We start from the raw sequence: 20,350 nt of genomic DNA, 5'->3' as shown, positions 1-20,350 counted from the left end.
AGTATAAAAAAAAATTAGGCTGGAGGTGTAGCTCGGAGGTAGAATGTTCCTGGGTTCTATCCCCAGTGCCATAAAAAAAAAAAAAAATCCCCATTTCCTTCTGTGTTCTACGTGTCTTTAAGCTTCCTTCAGGAGTAATCTTTATGGTGTTTTAAATTCAGACTTGCTGTCAGAGGCCTTAAAGTAGGTAGGCATGCTCTGGCAGACCGTTCTCTCTCTCAACGACAGCCGACAGTCGTAGCTGCAGCACCTCAAGCCTCAAGCAGACCTCACAAATAAGAAAGGACTCCGGAGAAGGCTTCAGACCCTCAGAATTTCCATACACATGGAAAAAGTAGGTCAAGGTCGGCGCATCCTTCGACTGGAGGGACCCAGCAGACATGAGAGGCCAGGGCAGGCTCCCTCCTCAGGGACTCGCCCTCTGCATGCACACCCGGCTTCCAGCGTCACCGGTGGCCTTCATCCAGGCCGATGCGTGACCTGCCTCTGCGTCTAAGGGCTTGAAGCCACAATTCACACTTGCTGGCAATGGACTGCCATTGTTTACAGGCAGTGGCAGGCTTTGGGTATGACTTAATTTTTTGAATGAGCTAAAAAGTACTTTATCTAGGTCAAAAGCAGACTGAGCAAGTAATCAGATTCCATCAGTATAGACAATTCTCTTGCGAGTGAACCATTTCCTAAACTGCCCTCAACTGTTTCTCCAGAGACATAGCCAATAACTTAAAACGTTTACTAAGGTTACTGATGTGGATACTATAACCTGTGCTCCACTTCTTACAAGATTAGAAAAAAAACACAATGAACTCTGAATCTAAAAGAAGCTCATCAAGACGTGCTAGGAATTTCATTGATCACGGAAGTAAGTTATAACAAACTTTCAAAACGCTATCAGCCTCCTAGTTTGGGGTATTTATTTGGGTCCAGTTCTATAACATTTTTTACTAGAAAACGGATCTTGCATATATAGGGAAAAATCTAAAAAAATTTCCCAAAGATGTTCTAATCAATTTAATTCCCAAGTATTGTATGTTCTACTCTTCCCGGCCCCTCAGTACTAGGGATCGAACCCAGGTACACGGTACTACTGAGATACAGCCTAGCTCTCTTTATTTATTATTATTATTTGTGTGTGTGTGCGTGTGTGTGTGTGTTACGGGAGATGGAACCCGGGGGCTTTCTATCCCTGGGCTACACTCCCAGACCTATTTTTTTTTTAATATTTTATTTGAAAACAGGGTCTCACTAAGTTGCTGAGAGCCTCACTAGTAGCTGAGGCTGGCTTTGAACCTGCGCAATCCTTCTGTCTCAGCCTCCCAAGTGCTGGGATTACAAGCATGCGCTACCACGCCCGGCTCTCTCTTTATTTTTTATTTTTATATTTATTTATATTTTGTGGTACTGGGTGTGGAACCCAGGGGCCTTCTACCTTCAGGATACACCCACAGACCTATTTTACATTTTATTTGGAAACAGGGTCTCACTAAGTTGCTGAGCGCCTCACTAGGCAGCTGAGGCTGGCTGCGAACCTGCGATCCTCCTGTCTCAGCCTCCTCAGTACTGGGTTAAGAGCTCTACTCTTTGAACACTTCTTACATGTGGTGCCCTCCCCTCCACCCACACTGCATCACTGCAGTAGCTTCTAACTTTTCTCACTGCTAACAGTCGTGTTTCCTTCCAATTAGCCACTCACTTTGTGACCCAAGAGATTTTTCTAAAGCGCACGTAGATTTGTGTCATTTTGCTTACAATCTTCAGAGATTCCTCATAGCTCCTCCTTGGCTTGCCAGAAGGATCTTAGGCGGTATGGCCCTGCTCCCCCCAGCCCCACCCCGCGTGTGTACACGCTGGGCACAGGGGACTACTGACAGCCCCCTGTACATGCCATGTCTGTCAATCACGCTTTTCTGCTTTTGACGATCCCACTCCCTACTCCTCAAATGTCTTTGCCACACTCGCTTCCTTAGGTAGCTTTCACTTCTCTCGGAATTCATCACACGCAGTCGCTATTCTACACACTCTCCGCTGAGCCCTGGCTCTGGGTGGTCCCTCTGTCCCTGCGCCTCAGCGCTGAGCACTCTCGGCCATCCCCATCCCCAGGGCGGCACTTGGTGTCGCGGGCTGCCCTCCCGGCTGCCCACCACCGCAGGCTTCTAAGTCACTGCGCTCTTAGAACCTGCGATGGTACTAGGAGCGCAGTCGGTTAAACCACTGGGTGCGTTTGAGGACTCTATTACCCTTTCAGGCTTCAATATTGCACTTCAGGGGAACAACTCCTAAATGCTAGTTCTAGTACTAGAATATAAATATATTATATTCTAAGCCGGGCGTGGTGGCGCACGCTTGTAATCCTAGCATTCGGGAGGCTGAGACTGGAGGATCGCGGTTCGCGGACAGCCTCAGCTACTTAGTGAGGCCCTCTGCAACTCAGTGAGACCCGGTTTCAAAATAAAGAATACAAAATAGGGCTGGGGGTGTAGCTCGGAGGTCGAATGCCCCTGGGTTCCATCCCCAGACCCGCAAAACAAACAAACAAATAAACAAATAAGGAAGCTAAGTGGCCTGGCCCAGGTCGTGTAGCATTGCTAATGCTGGCACTGAGATTCGAACACACGACTCACAACTCCGAGTCCTGCACTTTTCACATGAATCCATTTTTCCCCAGTTTTGTGAGACATGGGTGATTGATAGGCAGAAAAATCGATCTCCAAAGTTGCCTGGGTCCTAATGCCCAAAGCATATTGATATATTACATGGAAAGGGGAACGTGATATATAAGATTAAAAAGCGAAGGGCCTTGGGAGGAGGAGATTATTGTCGCGTATCAGAGGGGAGCCTAAACTCATCACCGGGATAGGCTGGCTGGAGGGAGGGATACTGATGGGACAGGGTCAGCCCCAAACCCACCGACCTCAGACTCCATCACTAGCAAGATGCCCAGAGCACAGCCACCTGCCTCGATGCTGGACGTCCAGCCAGAGCCTGGCCATGTGTATCCCCGACAGTTTCCTTTTCAGCATGGCATCGCAGGGGGATCACTGGATCCGGGAGCTTGGGATTGGGCCTCTGAGCTCCATCACTTGGGGTGCCGACTCAGCAAAACGCACAACCCCTGTGGGACTTTATTTCCTCAACTCTAAAATTCAGAACCTGGACGAGGCAATAAACACAGCCCTTCCGTGTCCTCTCACATCCTCAAGTTTCATTCACAGATTGTTTTCTCCTAAAACATCAGGGCTGTTAGTCTATGATTCAACAAGCATATTGTTTAGTTATGGGTAAATAAAAAAATGGATGGCTGAATTCTTAATTGAAAGGATCCTAAATACACAGATCCCACAGATCCCTTTTGCTTTTACTTTTTTTTTCTTTCTGTCTTTTTTTTTTTTTTTTTTTTTTTTTTTTTGCATTACTGCAGGGCCTTCTACCTCCGAGCTACACCCCCAGCCCTATTTTTTTTTTTTTTTGAAACAGGATCTCACTGAGTTGCAGAGGGCCTCACTAAGTAGCTGAGGCTGGCCTTGAACCGCAATCCTCCTGAATGCTGGGATTACAAGCTGCGCCACCACGCCCGGCTACAGATCCCTTTCTTTATGTTCAGGAAATTGCTTCATATATCAATGAGAAGGGGATTGGTGGTGATGATCAATGCGGGCTCTGGGGAGTGTCCCAGGGCTACCACTTAGTAGTGTGGGGACCTTGGAGATGTTACTAAACTTTATGTCTTTGTTTTCTCACCTGTAAATTACAGGTGATAAGAGTAGTCACCATATGAGGTTGTTGTGGGATTAAAATATCAAGAGCTTAGCCAGGCGTGGTGACGCATGCTGGTAATCCCACGCTTGGGAGGCTGAGACAGGAGGATCGTACAGGTTCAAAGCCAGCCTCAGCTACTTAGTGAGGCTCTCAGCAACTTAGTGAGACCCTGTTTCCAAATAAAACATAAAATAGGTGTGGGAGTATAGCCCGGAGGTAGAAAGCCCCTGGGTTCCACTGCAGTACCACCAATATATACATATATATAGATAGATAGATATAGATATACATACATACATACACATACATATTAAGAGCTTACAACAATGTCTGATATATAATAAAGGTATGATAAAATGTAGCCCTTCTCACTGTTATTATTTCTTTTTTTTTTTTTTTGGTGGTACTGGGGGTGGAACCCAGAGGCTTTCTACCTCTGGGCTATACTCCCAGACCTATTTTATACTTTATTTGGAAACAGGGTCTCACTACATTGCTGAGAGCCTCACTAAGTCGCTGAGGCTGGCTTTGAACCTGCGCGATCCTCCTGTCTCAGCCTCCCAAGTGCGGGGATTACAAGCGTGCGCCACCAAGCCCGGCTTCTCACCATTATTATTTCAAAACTGTGAAATAGCAAGTTTTCAAATGGACCTTTTTTTAAAGGCATATCCCTAGACCAAAGAGAATATAGCCAGGCTCCCGCTTACCTTTCATAAAGAAAGGCCGGACTGCTTTCCAGAGGTCCGGATTGTTGTTGAATATGATGCCATTTTCGTGCATACCGATGCACTGCAGCCCCAGTTTGCTGCCAAATCGAGACACGTAGTGCCCGTGCTTCATCACGTGGAACAAGCTCGAGGACCTGCGGAGACAAGAGCTTGGCGTCGCCTCTCCATGGAGGGCGCTCACGCGGCACGTTCTGACCACGCAGCGGCTCTCCTGGCAGCGGTGTGCTTACTGCAACGCCACGCACGGCCCCCAGGATTCAGGTTGAATAAGCGCACCGTTAGCATGACAGCATCCTCCTCCAACGGAATCATTTCCACCTACTGAGTCCTCGTTTTCTAGCCCCAAGTCACCAACAAACGACCCACCCCTGGGTTTAAAGCTGCAGGTTGTGCTGAGCTGAATCCACCACGAGAGTGGCCAGTCATGAGAGCCCGACCTCCCAGCTACTGCCCAGCCCTACTCCAGACAGTACCATCGCCTGCAGGGGTCAGCCACAGAACAGGGAGTTGCTGGGATTACTGAAGGCTTGCTTTGTTAGCTTGGAACTAAGGAATTCTGCCTTGTGTCTCTCATCAGCCCTCCTCCCCTCCAGTCGGGTACCACAGTAAGCATGCAGGATATCTCCGCAGGCACTGGACACTGGGCTTTGCCAGGGCCTGGACGGGCTGGCCTGAAAGGCTCACTGTGGTGGTAAGAGAAATGATCTCAGGGTTTTGCTTCTCGACTTGTCTCCATCATGATTTGTCAAGGTCTCCAGAGTCACAGGTTCCTCCCAAGATACAGGATGTCAGAAGAATAAAAATAGGGCAATTTGCATGACTCCCAGAACCTCTGAAGTAATGGCAGTGGTAACAAACCAAATTATATAAATAACTTATTTAGTTTTTTTGCGGTACTGGGGGTAGAACTCAGGGACAGTCTACCTCCGAGCTACATCTCCAGTCCTATTTTTTATTCTTGATTTTGAAACAGAATTTCACTAAGTTGTGGAGGGCCTCACGAGTTGCTGAGGCTGCCTGCAAACCTGCGATCCGCCAGTTTCAGCCTCTTATTTACTTTTTACTTCAGGAAAAGTAAGCCCTATTTTAAAACCAAAATGCTGGCCAGGCGTGGTGGCACACGCTTGTAATCCCCGCCGTTAGGAGGCTGAGACAGGAGGATCGCGCAGGTTCAAAGCCAGCCTCAGCTGGCTTAAGAGACCCTGTTTCCAAATAAAAAATATAAAATAGGTCTGGGAGTGTAGCCTGGAGGTAGAAGGCCCGTGGGTTCCATCCCAGTGCCACCAAAAAAACAAAAACAAAAAAATGCCATCATATTATATATTCTCTTGATTTGGATTTGACTCAAGATAATATTCCTCAAATGACCCCAGGTTTAGACAAGTTTTCTTTATCCAAGTAACAAAAACATACACAAACCTAGATGCTTCAATTTATAATCCAGCTAATTATTTTGACTGACAGTTCAAACTTTTCCCCAAGTAGAAAAGTTTTACTGTTGAAAGGACTTACTAATTAAAATGTTTGAAAACTCTAGATTTTCTTTATTTCTTTTTCCTGTGGTACTAGGGATTCAACCCAGGGATATTCTACCTCTGAACTATACCCCCAAACCTACTTTATTAATTTTTTTTGAAACTTGTTAAATTACCACACACTGGTGTCTGACCTGTGATCCTCCTGTCTCTGCCTCCCAAGTACTGGGATTACAGGTGTGTGCCACCATGCCTGGTAAAAACCCCTAGCTTTTATTGTCCTCTCCTATCTCATTCCATAATTAAATCAGAAAATAAGTAAATTTTATATTTGTCATTCACAAATTTGAATCTGCAAGTTTTATGTATTTAGAGGGTAAGCAGAGCAATGCTTTTCTGCTCTAGCCCCTAGGGATAATGCAAACTGCATTAATCACATTAGCCTTTATAGCTGGGGAAATTGCCAAACCATATTTAGAAGAGCTAATAAGAAGCTCCAACCTTGAAAAGAACCTGGGCCAAACGTTAGTTCACAGAGTTAGCTTTTCAAACTCATGTCCTTTAGGGGGCGCCAACATCTCAATTATATTTCAGTCCGAGGCTGGGCCTGGGCGAGGGCCCTATCATCACCAAAGGGGCAGAAGCCATCGCAGGAGCGAAGTTCTCTGCGGTCACTAAAAAGCCATTTAAAACACGGCCATTTATGCAAGCGAGGCAGGATGTATGCAAGCCAAGTAATTGGGGAAAGGAGATGAGACGGGAAGAGCCGGGGCCGCCCAGGCTCCTGCGACCTCAGAGGGCCCTGGATGGAGGCGACGCAAGTGGGCAGGCAGGGTCTCCTCAGAAGTGCTGTCTGCACATGCTGCCCTGACTCGCCGCCCCCACCACTCCACTGAGAGCCTCTTGTCTAGGTCACCTCCGCCCTCTCTGCAGCACTCCAGTATCCATGTGTCCCCTGGGTTGGACATGGCTGTGGTATCTTGTCCTTGAACGACTCAGGGAGGCTCCTGCCTCAGGACATTTACACTTGCCATTCCTCTGTCTCAAGTACTTTTACTCCAGGTTTCTGTTTGGCTCGCTCCCTCACTTCCTGTAGGTCTTTATTCCAATGGCGCCTTTGAGTGTTTATCAGCCATTACACCTGCGCCTCCTGCCGCATTTCCCTACTGTTTTCTATATAGCACAAATCTGCCTGACAATATTGTTTTTTGTGGTTTTTTTCTTTCTCTCGTTTTTTATTTATTGGCGCACTCTAGTCTCACATCATAATGTGGACCGTGTTGCAATGGCATAATTCACACAATCCTGGGTGCCCCCTCCCTGCCCGCCGCCCTCCCTCCCGATACTGAGCGTCCAGGGAACAATGTTATATTCACATCGCATATTTGCATGTAGTTTTTCCATTAATGAAACTTGGGAACATGTTTTCTCTAATATGCTCAAGCTATGGAGTATTAGGGCTGCCTGGCAATACCGTGACCCACCATCCTGGGTTTCCCAGGACCGTCCCAGTTTGAGCACTGAAGGTCTCACATCTTACCAAACCCCAGCCTCTGGCAAACTGAGACAGCTGGTCACCCTTCTGGTCTGTGTATATGTGTTTCATAATGATTCGGTCAATGCTGGACCACATGTCTGATGGTGGTCACATAGACCTCAGAACCATCTCAGTGGAAGTATATTTGATGACATTTATACAATGACAAAATTGCCTGACCAAATATTTCTCAGAACACAGTGCATTATCAAGAGACACATAACTATATTTATTTATTTATTTATTTATTTATTTGGTGGTACTGGGGTTCCCGGAAACCCTCCTACCTCCGGGCTACACTCCCAGACCTATTTTTTTTAATATATCTTTTTGGAAACAGGGTCTCCTAAGCCAGCGAGCCTGGCTATAAACCTGCACGATCCTCCTGTCTCCGATCCTCCTGTCTCTGCCTCCCAAGAGCAGGGATTACAAGCATGCACCACCATGCCCGGCTATATTTTACTTATTTAATATTGGTATGTTAGCAATATATTTTCCCCCAAGGGTAGGAATTTGGGGCTGATTGTATTCCCCAAACACAATACTGCTATATTCCCAGAGTCTAGAACTGGGTGTAAATTCTCAATAAATGTTTAGTTAATGAATGTCAGCTCCTGAAACTCAGTATCACTTAGTATATAAAAATGCTCAGTGTATGTTGAAAAAATAACTGAGTGGAATCCCTTGTAAGTTTACACGTGATTAAGACAGATGTAAAAAAGTATAACCCTGATGTTTAGCTGCTAATAACTATGCAGATGGACCCCCAATTAGCTTGTCAATTGCTAATGCCCCTTTATTTATTTATTATTTATTTATTTATTTATTTTTTGGTGGTAGTGGGGCCCCTGGAAGCCCTTCTACCTCTGGGCTACACTCCCAGCCCTATTTTCTATATTTTTGAAACAGGGTCTCTTAAGCCAGCGTGGCTGACCTCCATCCTCCTGCCTCTGCCTCCCAAGCGCGGGGATTACAAGCGTGCGCCACCACGCCCGGCTGTTAATGCCCCTTTATAAAGGCTACTCAATTGTTTTGTATTTATGTCAAGAACTAATATACACACAGATAGTTGGCCTATAAGGTCACAGCATCTGTCGTCCTCCTTTACAGCACAGCTGCCTCACTCGAGCCCCTGATGCTCTGGGGTGCACGGCAGCGCCCATGCTGTGCGCTAAGCTGGCTGGAGAAGCTGGGAGTCCACGCTCTGCACAGCTGTAATGACTACAGACCTCAAACTTTTCAAAAGAAAAAGAAGCCTGGCAAAAACTATGCACATAAAAATCCAAAGCGTGCTGAGGCCCACGGGGGTCTTATCAAGAGGTACGGGTAGTTCCTGAGAGACTGAAAAGCGAGCGAGGAAGGGAGGTGGGGACGAACATGTCCTCTTCCTGAGAGGAGCTGGGCCCTTCACAGCAACGCCAGCGAGCGGCGCAGAGGCAATCGGGAGAACACAGAGACTCCCACAGTTAAAAGCCTGAGAGGAGAGGACCAGGAAAGCTTGGCGGGCGGGGGATGGGCACGCTGTGTCAGCCTCTGCCAGCCGCGCCCAGCCAAGGCCTCTTCCTCGTGAAGACACAGAGTAGCCAGACGCCACCCCCGCTGGAGCAGCATCTACTTCAGGCGTCGTCTCTGGGCTTCCAGGGAATATATCTGGTGACCTAAGCACCCAATAGCAAAGTGTGTACTCTCAGCCAGGCGTGATGGCGCACGCTTGTCATCCCAGCACTCGGGAGGCTGAGACCGGAGGATCCCGGTTCAAGCTGTTAGTTGCAACTCAGTGAGACCCTGTTTCAAAATAAAGAATAAAAAATAGTGCTGGGGGTGTAGCTAGGAGGTAGACTGCTCCTGGGTTCCATCCCAGTACCAAAAAAAAAAAAAAAAAAAAGGGCTAGGGGTGCAGCTCAGAGGTAGATTGCCCCTGGGCTCCATCCCCAGTACTCCCCCCCAAAAAGTGTCTAGTCTCTCAGAGGGATTTCTGCTTGGTACTCCATTCTCAAATCCACCGTCCTTCACCCTGAATCTCGGTTTACGCTGTTGCCACCTTAGCTAGAATCAAGAGTGATCAAATAAAACAGAGCCATTTCAACCCTGCTTAGCTGTTTCCCTAACCCACAGCAAAGGCCCACTTGCCCCAGAACCATCTTCCACCCCCATTCTCTTCGGCCGACTAAAATCTCCTGCGGAGCCTCAAGGGCCACCCTTGGCTGGACGCACCTCCAGGGATGCTGGTCTCAAGGCCGAGCACAGGGCTTTAGAAAGCTCCCTGCATGACTCTAACAGCAGCCGGGGTGAGAATGGCGCGCTCCATCCTCAGCTGCAGGCGGGTCCCCTTGGGATAAATATCCGAGGGTCACCTCACCGGCTGCCCAGGGAAGCAGGTGGCAGGGAAGGCAGTCAGAGCTGGACGGAGGAGAGCTGGGTGGTAGCTTGCTGGCTGGGGTGGGGGGTGTGAAGACGTAAACGTCCCAGCACCCCCACCCCCAATGTCATTGGTTCCGGGTCACTTTGTAAAAGTGACTGTGAGTACTAAATTATAAAACAAGAATGTATCAAATTCACTTCAATTGGCTGACCAGAGCTCAGTAGACCAGGAAAGCAAACCTGGAGAGTAATTACAGTCTAGACAGTAGAACAGTGGTTCTCAAATTTGAGCGTGCATCAGACACTCAAAAAGAGTGCCAAAACACAGACGGGGGTCGCCCTAGGCTTTCTATTTAGAGGTCAGGGTGGGGCCCAAGAATGTGCACTTGTAACAAGCTCCCAGTTAGACCGGTCAAGGAGGCACACTTTGAGAACCACTGCCTCACAGGGTCTCACGATGAGCCCATTGAAAGGGGGGTTCTGCCAGCAGCCATTTATGCCTGGGTGTAGATGTGGTCTGCCTTAGCCTTTCTGGAAAGTGCGACAAAACCAAACAGTAGAACAGAAAAACCCCAGACCAAAACTGGGGTGTTGGAAAGATGAAAAACAGCATTACTGAACAGTCTGAAATCTTTGGGAATAGAACAATTTTTTTCTCCTGCTTGCTTCTTTCAGTATCTGCTTCAAAGAATTGGGCTTTAAGATAGCATTTATTTAATGAAATGAAGGGTGTAATCTTGGCCTCCACAAACCCATGCCATTCCCAGAAACGCCTGCTTCCTTTTGAGCAATAGCCCATATATCTGAATGAGCAATCCAAAAACTCAGTAAAACACCTTGATGAGTTTTAGTCTAGGGGAAAGATCTGTCAGGGGTTGTAAATATAAAAACTTATCAATGAGACAGCGTTGGCAGAGAGATTTGCTAAGAGTCTTGTAAAGATACCTGAAAGTCTAATGAAATACACCTTTGAAATTCCTTATTTTCTGAAATCAACAAGCAGGAAAAGTAGGATTTCACAATTTGTTCTTCAGAGTCAATGCATATTCGATTAACTCTCCAGTGAATTCGTCTGCTAAAGTAATCCAGAAAACATAATAGTGTGTGTGTGGGGGGGTATCATTTTAAATGGACCGTGTTATTCAGATGTTCGGTGGCTCAGCCAGAACCAATAGGAAGCTCCTGCACGGCTCCTTTCGCTGCTGCCTGCTCTGGAAGGCGCTCCGCAGCGGGCTTTACAAAGATACTAGCAAACTGCTGGGCAGATATCTGTGTCTTAGGTTTTGTTTCTGTTGTTGCTTGAGGAATTTTTCTTTTGAGAAGGTTTTTTTTTTTTATGATGACTTGTGGAGATAGGACCCACGTCTCATGAAAGCAGAAAAGATAATCCCCCCCCTAAAGTTTGTCTTTCAAAACCAAAGCATCTGGATTCTAAGTTTTCACATTCAATGAGAAGAAATTTTTTGAATAATTTCCTAACTGTCCAGACCTCTTTATCTATGTTCCTTGGATTCAAATCAAGAAAAATCCAATTATTTTATTCTGCAGCATTACCTGGGGATTGCTCACCTTCATTATAGCAGTAAAAACATAGCCTTAAAAGATATCAAGGTATCCAAAAAAGTTCTTTTTTAATAGGAAAAACCCTAGCTTTAATTTTAAGATTATGGTTATTTTAATGGTTATGATTAATTTTAAGGTTATTATTATCTGGGGTGCTGGGGATTGAACCTAGGCCTTCACACATGATAAACGTGCGTTGTACCATTGAGCCAGACACCCCAGCCCCCAGATCTTGGGTTTTATGAACAGACTCACTTGCTGATAATGAGCGTCTCCTCTCCACTTATCCAGACTCTCATGAATTCTCCATACATCTTGTTGTAGTAGTTGCAGGCACTGCCAATTCCCATCCACAGGAATCTGCCGTGGGAAATGAGGGGACCAATCCCCAGACAGTAGCCAGGACCTAGGACAGTCATGAGAACACAGTCATCAAGCATCCTAGCCAACCAAAACTCGTCCTATCTTAAGTGTTCTTTACATCTTCTGAGGTCTACCTGTGAATCATTAGTAAAGTGATTTAAAACAAAACAAAAACAAGCTTAAAGTAAGGCTCTTCGCCTCTCCATGAATGAAAAGCCCTATAATATCCATTTTACACTCATTCCACTCAGTCTCAGATCAAGGTGTTAATTTCTTCCCAAGTTAAATGGTACCGAGTTTCACTTGACAGGTCTATGGGTCTGTCTGGTAACAGGACTGGAAACTGTGAGCAGCGACACTAGCAGAACCGTCTGGCTGCCCGGTTTTGTCTGAAAACTTGGTTTGAATGCTCCAGCAGATAAAGTAGACAGGTCAGGACTGGGTTGTAGTGTTTTAGAACAATCCTTTGAACTGAGAGAAACAAGGTCTACAAAGATAATGTTCAGCCTAAGGATGTCCTTTCCTTTCTTTGTTTCCTCTCAAAAAGGACTCAGTTTAAGAATCTTAATCTAAATCTCAGGAGCTAAGAATCGAGGAATTGGGCAACAAGTCTTCTCAGCATCTAGACTGGGTTTGAGTCTCTGATCAGGCTTTCGCTGACAGCGGTCCCCCCCCCCCCCCCACCGCAGTCCTTGCCTATGTTGTTGACAAGGGGAGAATCCTAGAGAATATGAATCCAGGCTGCCGTGGGGAGATTTAATATTGCTTATAGCAGAGAACAAACTTGGTAAACTGATTTTACTGGTGGTGGTAAAAACCTGCCTAAAATTTTTTTGGCTTATATTACAAAGTGGTGGTTTTTGTAAGTTTTTTTCCTTTCTTAATTCCATTCTTTCAGTGAAATAGTTATGAAGCCAAAAACATGCCCAGCTGTGAGACAACACTCTCATCCCACAGGCAAGATCTGTGTGATAATCCAGAGAGTCTAAGCTTTCACCGAACTCCGATGGCTGAATGTTTACTCCCAAATTAAGTGAAGAATTTTTAAACTTTTACTTTGCAATAGCTGTCTGTTACCTCTTTTTTCTCCCTCTGTTACAGGGCTGGGGGTATAGATTGGAGGTAGAATGCCCCTGGGTTTCACCCCCAGTAGCACAAAAACCCCCAATAATAAATAAATAGATCTTTGATAATATCTGTAGAACCAAAATATTATTAAAAGGTTATTAATCAATTATTTTAATAGAACAATATTACACAGAAAATGATTGAATTTTATATAATTTCATTAAGTTCTTTATACTTGATTTTAGCCAAAATACCAAGAAGCCATCCATTACATTTTTTTTTTTTTTTTGCAGTACTGAGGACAGAACCCAGGGGCATTCTACCTTTGAGCTACACCTCCAGCCCTATTTTTTATTCTTTATTTTGAAACAGGGACTCACTGAGTTGTGGAGGGCCTCTCTAAGTAGCTGAGGCTGTCTTTGAACTGCAATCCTCCTGTCTCAGCCTCCCAAATGCTGGGATGACAAGCGTGTGTCACCACGCCTGGCTACATTCTTTATTTAAAAGATTTAAACAAGATTTGATTGAATTTGTATTTCCTTAATATGTCATCAGATATGCCAATCTTTAATCAATTAAAATATTAACAACCACTGAGTATTTATAGCTTGACACATTGTAGGTGCTCAATAAATATTTCCTTAATTAATTTTTAAAATTAGTTAGACATGTGTATTTAATATAAAGAATGAAATTTATGCTGTTCTCATTTAAGGTATTTTAGATTATATTTATATTTTGATTAAAATTGGGAAATACATTACATACATTCAGTCCACATGAGGCCAGATATTTACTTGAGTATAGACTTATTCAACAAACATTTACTTACTCACTATGCCAGGATGAGAAACAAAGGCATACAAATAAAATGCCATATTTTTCATGTTTTATCTAGAAGTTTAGCGCCATGTAGAAAGCATGGGAGCCACCATCGGAATTTAATATATGAGAAAAGGAAAAAGCATTACTGTATGACAGTGAGCCAGAAGTGGTGGCGCACCCTCAAGTCAGCTACTCAGAGGCTGAGGCAGGAGCCCGGGAGTTTGCAGCCCTCTGGTGATACCCTGTAAAGGAAGGAAGGAAGGAAGAAGGGAGAGAGGAAGAGGGGGGGGGGGAGAGAGAGAGAGAGAGAGAGAGAGAGAGAGAGAGAGAGAGAGAGAGGAAGGAAGGAAGGAGGAAGGAAGGAAGGAAGGAAGGAAGGAAGGAAGGAAGGAAGGAAACTGGGCGTGGTGGCGCACACTTGTAATCCCAGCATTTGGGAGGCTGAGACAGGAGGATCGGGGTTCGAGGCCAGCCTCAGCTACTTAGCGAGGCCCTCGCAACTTAGTGAGACCCTGTTTCAAAAGAAAGAAAAAAATAGGGCTGGGGTGTAGCTCAGAGGTAGAATACCCCTGGGTTCTATCTCCAGTACCACAAAAGAAAAGAAATAAAAAGGAAGGAAGGAAGAGAGAGAGATGAAGGAAGGAAGGAAGGGAAAGAAAGAAAGAAAGAAAGAAAGAAAGAAAGAAAGAAAGAAAGAAAGAAAGAAAGAAAGCCAAAATAAAAACTTTGGAAAATAACATGACAGGGAAGAGCTATATCTACTGAAAAAGGGAGATTGAAATAACCCCTGCACTTGGGATTAGGCCTGGAGTGATTTAACCGGAAAAGAACCAGAGTTTGGGGTCCTTAGTGACCAACTGTATGTTAATGTAACTCATCTAACAAACACCGAGACCCTACTAGCCCCAAATTAGGGGTTCGAGATGGTGTGTTAAGTACAGCAGCACTCTCAGAGTCCCAGGGTAGGAGAGGAGAGGATGTAAAACATAATTATGGAATCAAATAATCATAACACACATATAACATAATATATATTATATATAATAGAAGATATAATATATAATATACATGTATAGTAGATATCTGTAATGTCTCTGTGTATGAGCCCTTCATTCACATGCAACTCTCAAACCACCCCACCCAGCTGGAGAGGAGAATGGTCTAGGCGGACAAAACTCAGGTAAAAGATGAGGGACATACGCTGGTCGCATGCACATTAATTAACCTCTCTCTGCTTCTCAGATCTGGGAGTGCTTATCCAGGCCTGTGGTGATTGCAGGAGCCTCTGTCACACCCCAAGAGGAGCAGTCAATAATCTAGGCACTTCTGTGCTCCTGGAAGCCCACACCTGGGACCTCGCACCCGCCGCCCCAATCAAGAAGCGGTTGCAATGAACGCCTAGGTAAACCCTCCAGTGAACATGCACACACATATGTTCATGGCAGCGCTCTCCAAAATAGCCCTGACTGGGACACCTGCGTTCCCGTGCCAGGAGAACTGGTAGCCGTACCATGAGATGTTCACAAAACTCCACACGTATGTCTGTGAAAGTGAACCAGAGTTGCATGCCACGGCACGGTGAGTCTCACAAACGAAACAGCCAGCCAAAGAATCAAGACAGAAGACGTAATGATTTGATCGTTCAAATGTTTAAGCCCAGGCAAAATCATATTGTCTGAAGATGTGAAATTAGGTGGTAAAATGGAAGGAAGGAAGGGAGGGAGGGAAAGTATTGCCTGGCAAGACTGGCCTCTTCTTTGTCTGTTCTCCTTCTGGCAACTGAAGGGGTTGGGTTCATCTCTGTGGCTCTCAACCCTGGCTGCTCATGTAAAATCACCTGAGAAAGTTTTAAAGTATCCACTTGGGGCCCTACCTCCCAGGGCCAAGGACCCCTCTACTCTGTGTGGCCTAGCCACCAGTGTCTGGCAGCATGATGCCCCGGCCCCAAGTGATGGCCAGAGGGAGGCGCACGGCCCCTTCTGGTGCACGTTCTCCATACACTGACCTCCTCGTTCAAGGGTCCGAAGGAAGCCCACCAGTGCCTGCAGCAGAAGGATCCAGGCGCAGTGTCGCACACTTGTAATGCCAGCACTTGGGAGGCTGAGACAGGAGGATCGCGGGTTCCTAGGCCTGGAGCATCTGCTTCAAAAAGTCTGAAGAACGGCCTGGGCATCTGGATAACCAGCCCCTACCTCCTAGAGAATTCTTATAATATACTGCTCATTGGACAACCTGTGGCTTACAGATGGATGGGGGATACTGACCATTCTCTCCTAGCAAGTTGCTCTGATAATACAGGCTGATTTGATTTTAGCAGCTGAGTCCATGACAGAGAAGAGAAGGAAAAAGTGTCTCTCTCTTCATCTCTGTCTCTCTCTGTCTCTCTGTCTCTGTCTCTTTCTCCGCCATGCACATGCCCACCTGACTCCTACCACACCGACCCTGACCCAGGAGCCCACTCGGGGAGCAGAAATCCACTGTGGAACAGGAGCTCTGGGAGGGGGAGTTCAAGTCAAAGACCCCTGGGTGAGTGTCCCTCAGCTTTAAGCCTCCCCGCTCTGGCGATGACCTCAATGAGGAGCAGAGAACAAAACTAACTGTTCCATTAAATTGCACAGCAAAGTAACCTAAAGTTCCAGGCTGAATCAGACAGAGAGAAAAGCAATTATCTGAAAAATCTCAAACTAATCCCGCTGCAGAGCATCTTGTACCAGCCCCACGCACCCATTCTCGATTGCCCTGTGTTGAGGCTCCCCGCACTTAGAAGTGGGTAATAACTATGCTCTTGAAACAAAGTCTTTAGGCATGTCTTAGGGAGTTGGGAACAAAAACTGAGAAATTTCTGGCATTTCTGAATCAAGCTGACAACCAATAATTCCAATAGTCGAGGGGGGATGATAATATTTTCCATTGGAATAATCTGGATAGGTATATTAGACTCTGCTTCTAATCGACCCACAGGTCTTGCTAAGGATTCTCAGGGTGTACAGTCCCAAGGGGAGGTGGCAACTGCCATTCTTCTTGGCTGTCCACGACCCATTCAGTCCTCATGCTGACACCCCATCATGGTACTGCCAGTGGGAAAGAAGGAGGAGGAGGAGGAAATACCAACGGGGGCACAGGGTGTGAACGGGGGCAGAGGGTGTGGATGGGCCAAGGAAGGAGGGAGAAGGAAAGGAGGAGAGAAGGCATTCCAGACACTTTTCAACCTTCAGAGCAAAACTAGAATAAACTTGAATCTATTAAAAAAAAAAACTGGAATTAGGCTTTGCTCCACCCCAACTCAAACTTGCCTTTAAAGGGTATTTGTACCAAGAATATTCTACCAAAGCAGACTGGAAAAGGTATCTAAGGTATTCCTAAATACTTTCATTTAAAATGTGCAGATACAGCTGGGCGTGGTGGCACACACTTGGAATCCCAGCACTTGAGAGGCTGAGACAGGAGGACTGTGGTTGAGGACAGCCTCAGCTACTTAGTGAGGCCCTTTGCAACCCAGTGAGACTCTGTTTAAAAAAAAAAATAGGGGTGGGGATGTAGCTTGGAGGAAGAATGCCCCTGGGTTCCATCCCCAGTACCACAAAATAAAATAAAATAAAATGTGCAGATAATTAGTACCATTTTTTTCCCCAAGATTTTCTTTACCATCATGGACCCAAAGCCAGGGGAAATGATCTCCTTAGACAGAGAAATAAATGAGTGACTTGCCTGGTATGGAGGACGTGTTCTCATAGTTCCAAATCAGGAGCAGAAGGCCTAGGAGGAGCAGGATGGGGAAGACAGCAGCGGGCATGACTTCCGGAACCATGCTGGTAACATTGTAGTGTGCCGGGTTCAGCATTTCCCAAATCATCTTGCGCTCCTCGGTCTCCAGGGCAGCAGCTTAGAGGTCTGTGGCAATCACGGGAGCAGAAGAGTTAAGAGAATCCCCTACCAGGTTTGTCGGACTTCTGCTCCTCAGAGGATGCTGTCCCGCAGAGATCGGTACTTTGTTTTATAATGCTATTGGACATTTAGACAAGACAGATTTGTGGTTACAAGTCAAAACAAGCGAGCCCAAGCGAGATCTTTTGGCTTGAAGTGCAGCCTTTCTGACCTTGGTAGAGTCTCAGGTTCTCTTAGACGCTTGGTCTGATAGGACCTTATCACCTTGCCCTTGAGTGGGAAGAGTGATAGCATTCCCAATTGAGAGCCAGATCTCTTACCAAAATACAAGAAAACGGGGCTCATTCCAGAGGTGGAATCCCTCTGTGACTTCATCGGCAGATTTCATTTCGGCAATCTTCTTACCTTGAAGCCAAATCAATTAAAACAGCAAAGCAAAACAAGCAATCGGCTCATCCCTCTCCTCCATCAAGATTCCTTGGCCAAGCCAGGTGCCAGTGGCTGAGACAGGAGGACGGCGCAGGTTCGAAGCCAGCCTCAGCCACTTAGTGAGACCCTCAGAAACTTAATGAGACCCTAATAAAAATATATTAAAATATTTCCAAATAGAATATAAAATAGGTCTGGGGATGTAGCCCATAGGTAGAAGTCCCCTGGGTTCCATCCCCAATCCCACACACACAAGAAGTTCCTTGGTCAAATAGTAAGTTCCTACAGCAAGAACATATTTCTTTGATGTCATCAAAGTATTCTTCAAGCCTCCTGTTAGGAAGTCTCTTGCACCATGGGCTGGATGGAGCAGTGTCCTTGGGGGTCTGCATGAGAGGTGGTGGGGGAAAGAGAATGAGAGGGAGAAGAGGAAGGGAAGAAAAGAAAAGATGGGCAGAATAAGGTGCCATCAACAGCAGGCTCAGGTGGCAGTCTGCAGCCACTTTTTAGTCTTATTTGCTGGTTCTTCTGGGGTTTGTTTTGCGGTACTGGGGGCAGAACCCAGGGGCACTGTACCAACAAGATACATCCCCAGCCCTATTTTTTAGTCTATTTATTTATTTATTTATTTATTTATTTATTTATTTATTTCGGGTCTGGAGATGGAACCCAGGGGCATTTGACCTCCAAGTTACACCCCCTGCCCAATTTTTTTATTCTTTATTTTGAAACCGGGTCTCACTGAGTTGCAGAGGGCCTCACTAAGTAGCTGAGGCTGTCCACGAACCGTGATCCTCCGGTCTCAGCCTCCCGAATGCTGGGATTACAAGTGTACGCCATCACGCCCGGCTAGTCTTTTTATTTTTAAAACACTGTCACTGAGTTGTGAAGGGCCTCGCTAAGTAGCTGAGGCTGTCCTCGAACCGTGATCCTCCGGTCTCAGCCTCCCGAGTGCTGGGATTATAAGCGTGCACCACCACACCCGGTTTTGCTGTTTTTAATAACCTGCTTTTGAGTCTGTCTTCTCAGCCAGGTTTTAGACTACCTTGACTCTCAGAAGAGAGTTTTGGGGAGCTAGTCAGTAGTTGAAGAGCCCCGGGTGGAATAAACTTGTACAGTGAATGGAATCGCCTCCAGTGCACTTTCTACTGGCTGCAGCATGCTACAAGTTTGCCTTTTCTTAGAAAGTGCCTGAAGTTTTGGAGACTTGGCATGACTCTGAAATGAGGCTTTGGCTGAGTTTTACCTTGGAATATAATTCTATATGCATAACGCCAAGGCTTCTAATTGGATGTCAGGAACTCTGGAATTCCCTGAAATGCTGCATGAAATGTGATATCTACTTATGTGTACTTGTGAGGAGAAGAAAAGCCATAACATTCATCAGATTCTTAAGGAGTAGACAATTATATTTCTCCATATATATATATATATATATATATATATATATATATAGCCTTAAATATCCAAAGACCAATTTCTGGTAAATACAGAATTTTCACAGAATCGATGAATTCATTCATTCAGTTGCTTTAACATCTCCTTGACCTATTTAACACTTAAGTACAAAGCATGAAAACGTCCATGCATAGGTTGGGCAGTTTCATTTTTGCTATTTTTTAAATTCATGCAGGTTGACTGGACAGTCAGCTTTGTGTCTATAGCCATCTGGTACCTCTGTTAATGAGAAGCTACTCTGAACAGGTTTTTAACTTAGTTGGATTTTTACACTATTCTGAGTAGGCTCTAGGTGACTTTCTGGAAAGCAGGACCTTTGAAATTTTCATATATCTTGGTGAAACTTGAAGCCAGTGTTAAAAGTATAAATAAGGAGCTGGGCGTGGTGGCACACGCTTGTAATCCCAGCATTTGGGAGGCTGAGATAGGAGGATCTCGGTTCATGACCAGCCTCAGCTAGAGGTGTGGCTTGGAGGTAGGATGTCCCTGGCTTTAATCCCAGTACTGCAGGAAAAAAAAAAAAAGAAAGAAAAGAAAAAAGAACACGGGCTCTTCAGACAGACTACGTGGGCCCCAGCTCCGCTGCACCACAACTGGGTGCCCAGGGCAAGCTACGTAGCCTCCTCGTGCCTCCGTGTCTTCCCAAGTAAAAGGGGAAATGACCATTCTTATCCTCACAGAGCTGTAGTGAGGTTGGATGGCTTAATATCTGGGAAGTGCTTGGAACAACGTCCGACACCTAGCAGTTGTTTTCTAAGTGGGGGGGCAACCTTCTCGATTGGGTCTTTAAATGGTTCTCTGGTGCAGGTCTTCATGACATACTTTTGAGGGAGATAAAGGACCAGGCTGCTTAACTCCATTTAAAATCGACACAGACACCGTTCTCACTTTGCGCATCCGGT

General features: G+C 45.7%; 1 protein-coding gene across 1 annotated transcript in view; it reads right to left on the bottom strand.

Annotated features, from left to right (window-relative positions):
- Window positions 1–17,529, bottom strand: part of CYP19A1 (cytochrome P450 family 19 subfamily A member 1) — a gene marked incomplete at both ends in the record, with an annotated part of 28,636 nt that extends 11,107 nt beyond the window's left edge. The window contains 3 exons of the mRNA XM_080707011.1: window positions 4,464–4,618; window positions 11,676–11,826; window positions 17,385–17,529. Coding sequence (XP_080563137.1) covers window positions 4,464–4,618; window positions 11,676–11,826; window positions 17,385–17,529 — 451 coding nt within the window. The remainder of the gene's footprint in view (window positions 1–4,463; window positions 4,619–11,675; window positions 11,827–17,384) is intronic.
- Between the last annotated feature and the right edge of the window lie 2,821 nt (window positions 17,530–20,350).

This window comes from Muscardinus avellanarius (genome assembly GCF_963383645.1).
Source record: "Muscardinus avellanarius genome assembly, chromosome: 12".
NCBI lineage: Eukaryota > Metazoa > Chordata > Mammalia > Rodentia > Gliridae > Muscardinus > Muscardinus avellanarius.
Note: the sequence above shows the minus strand (reverse complement) of the source record. Positions and strands in the feature narration are given on the sequence as shown.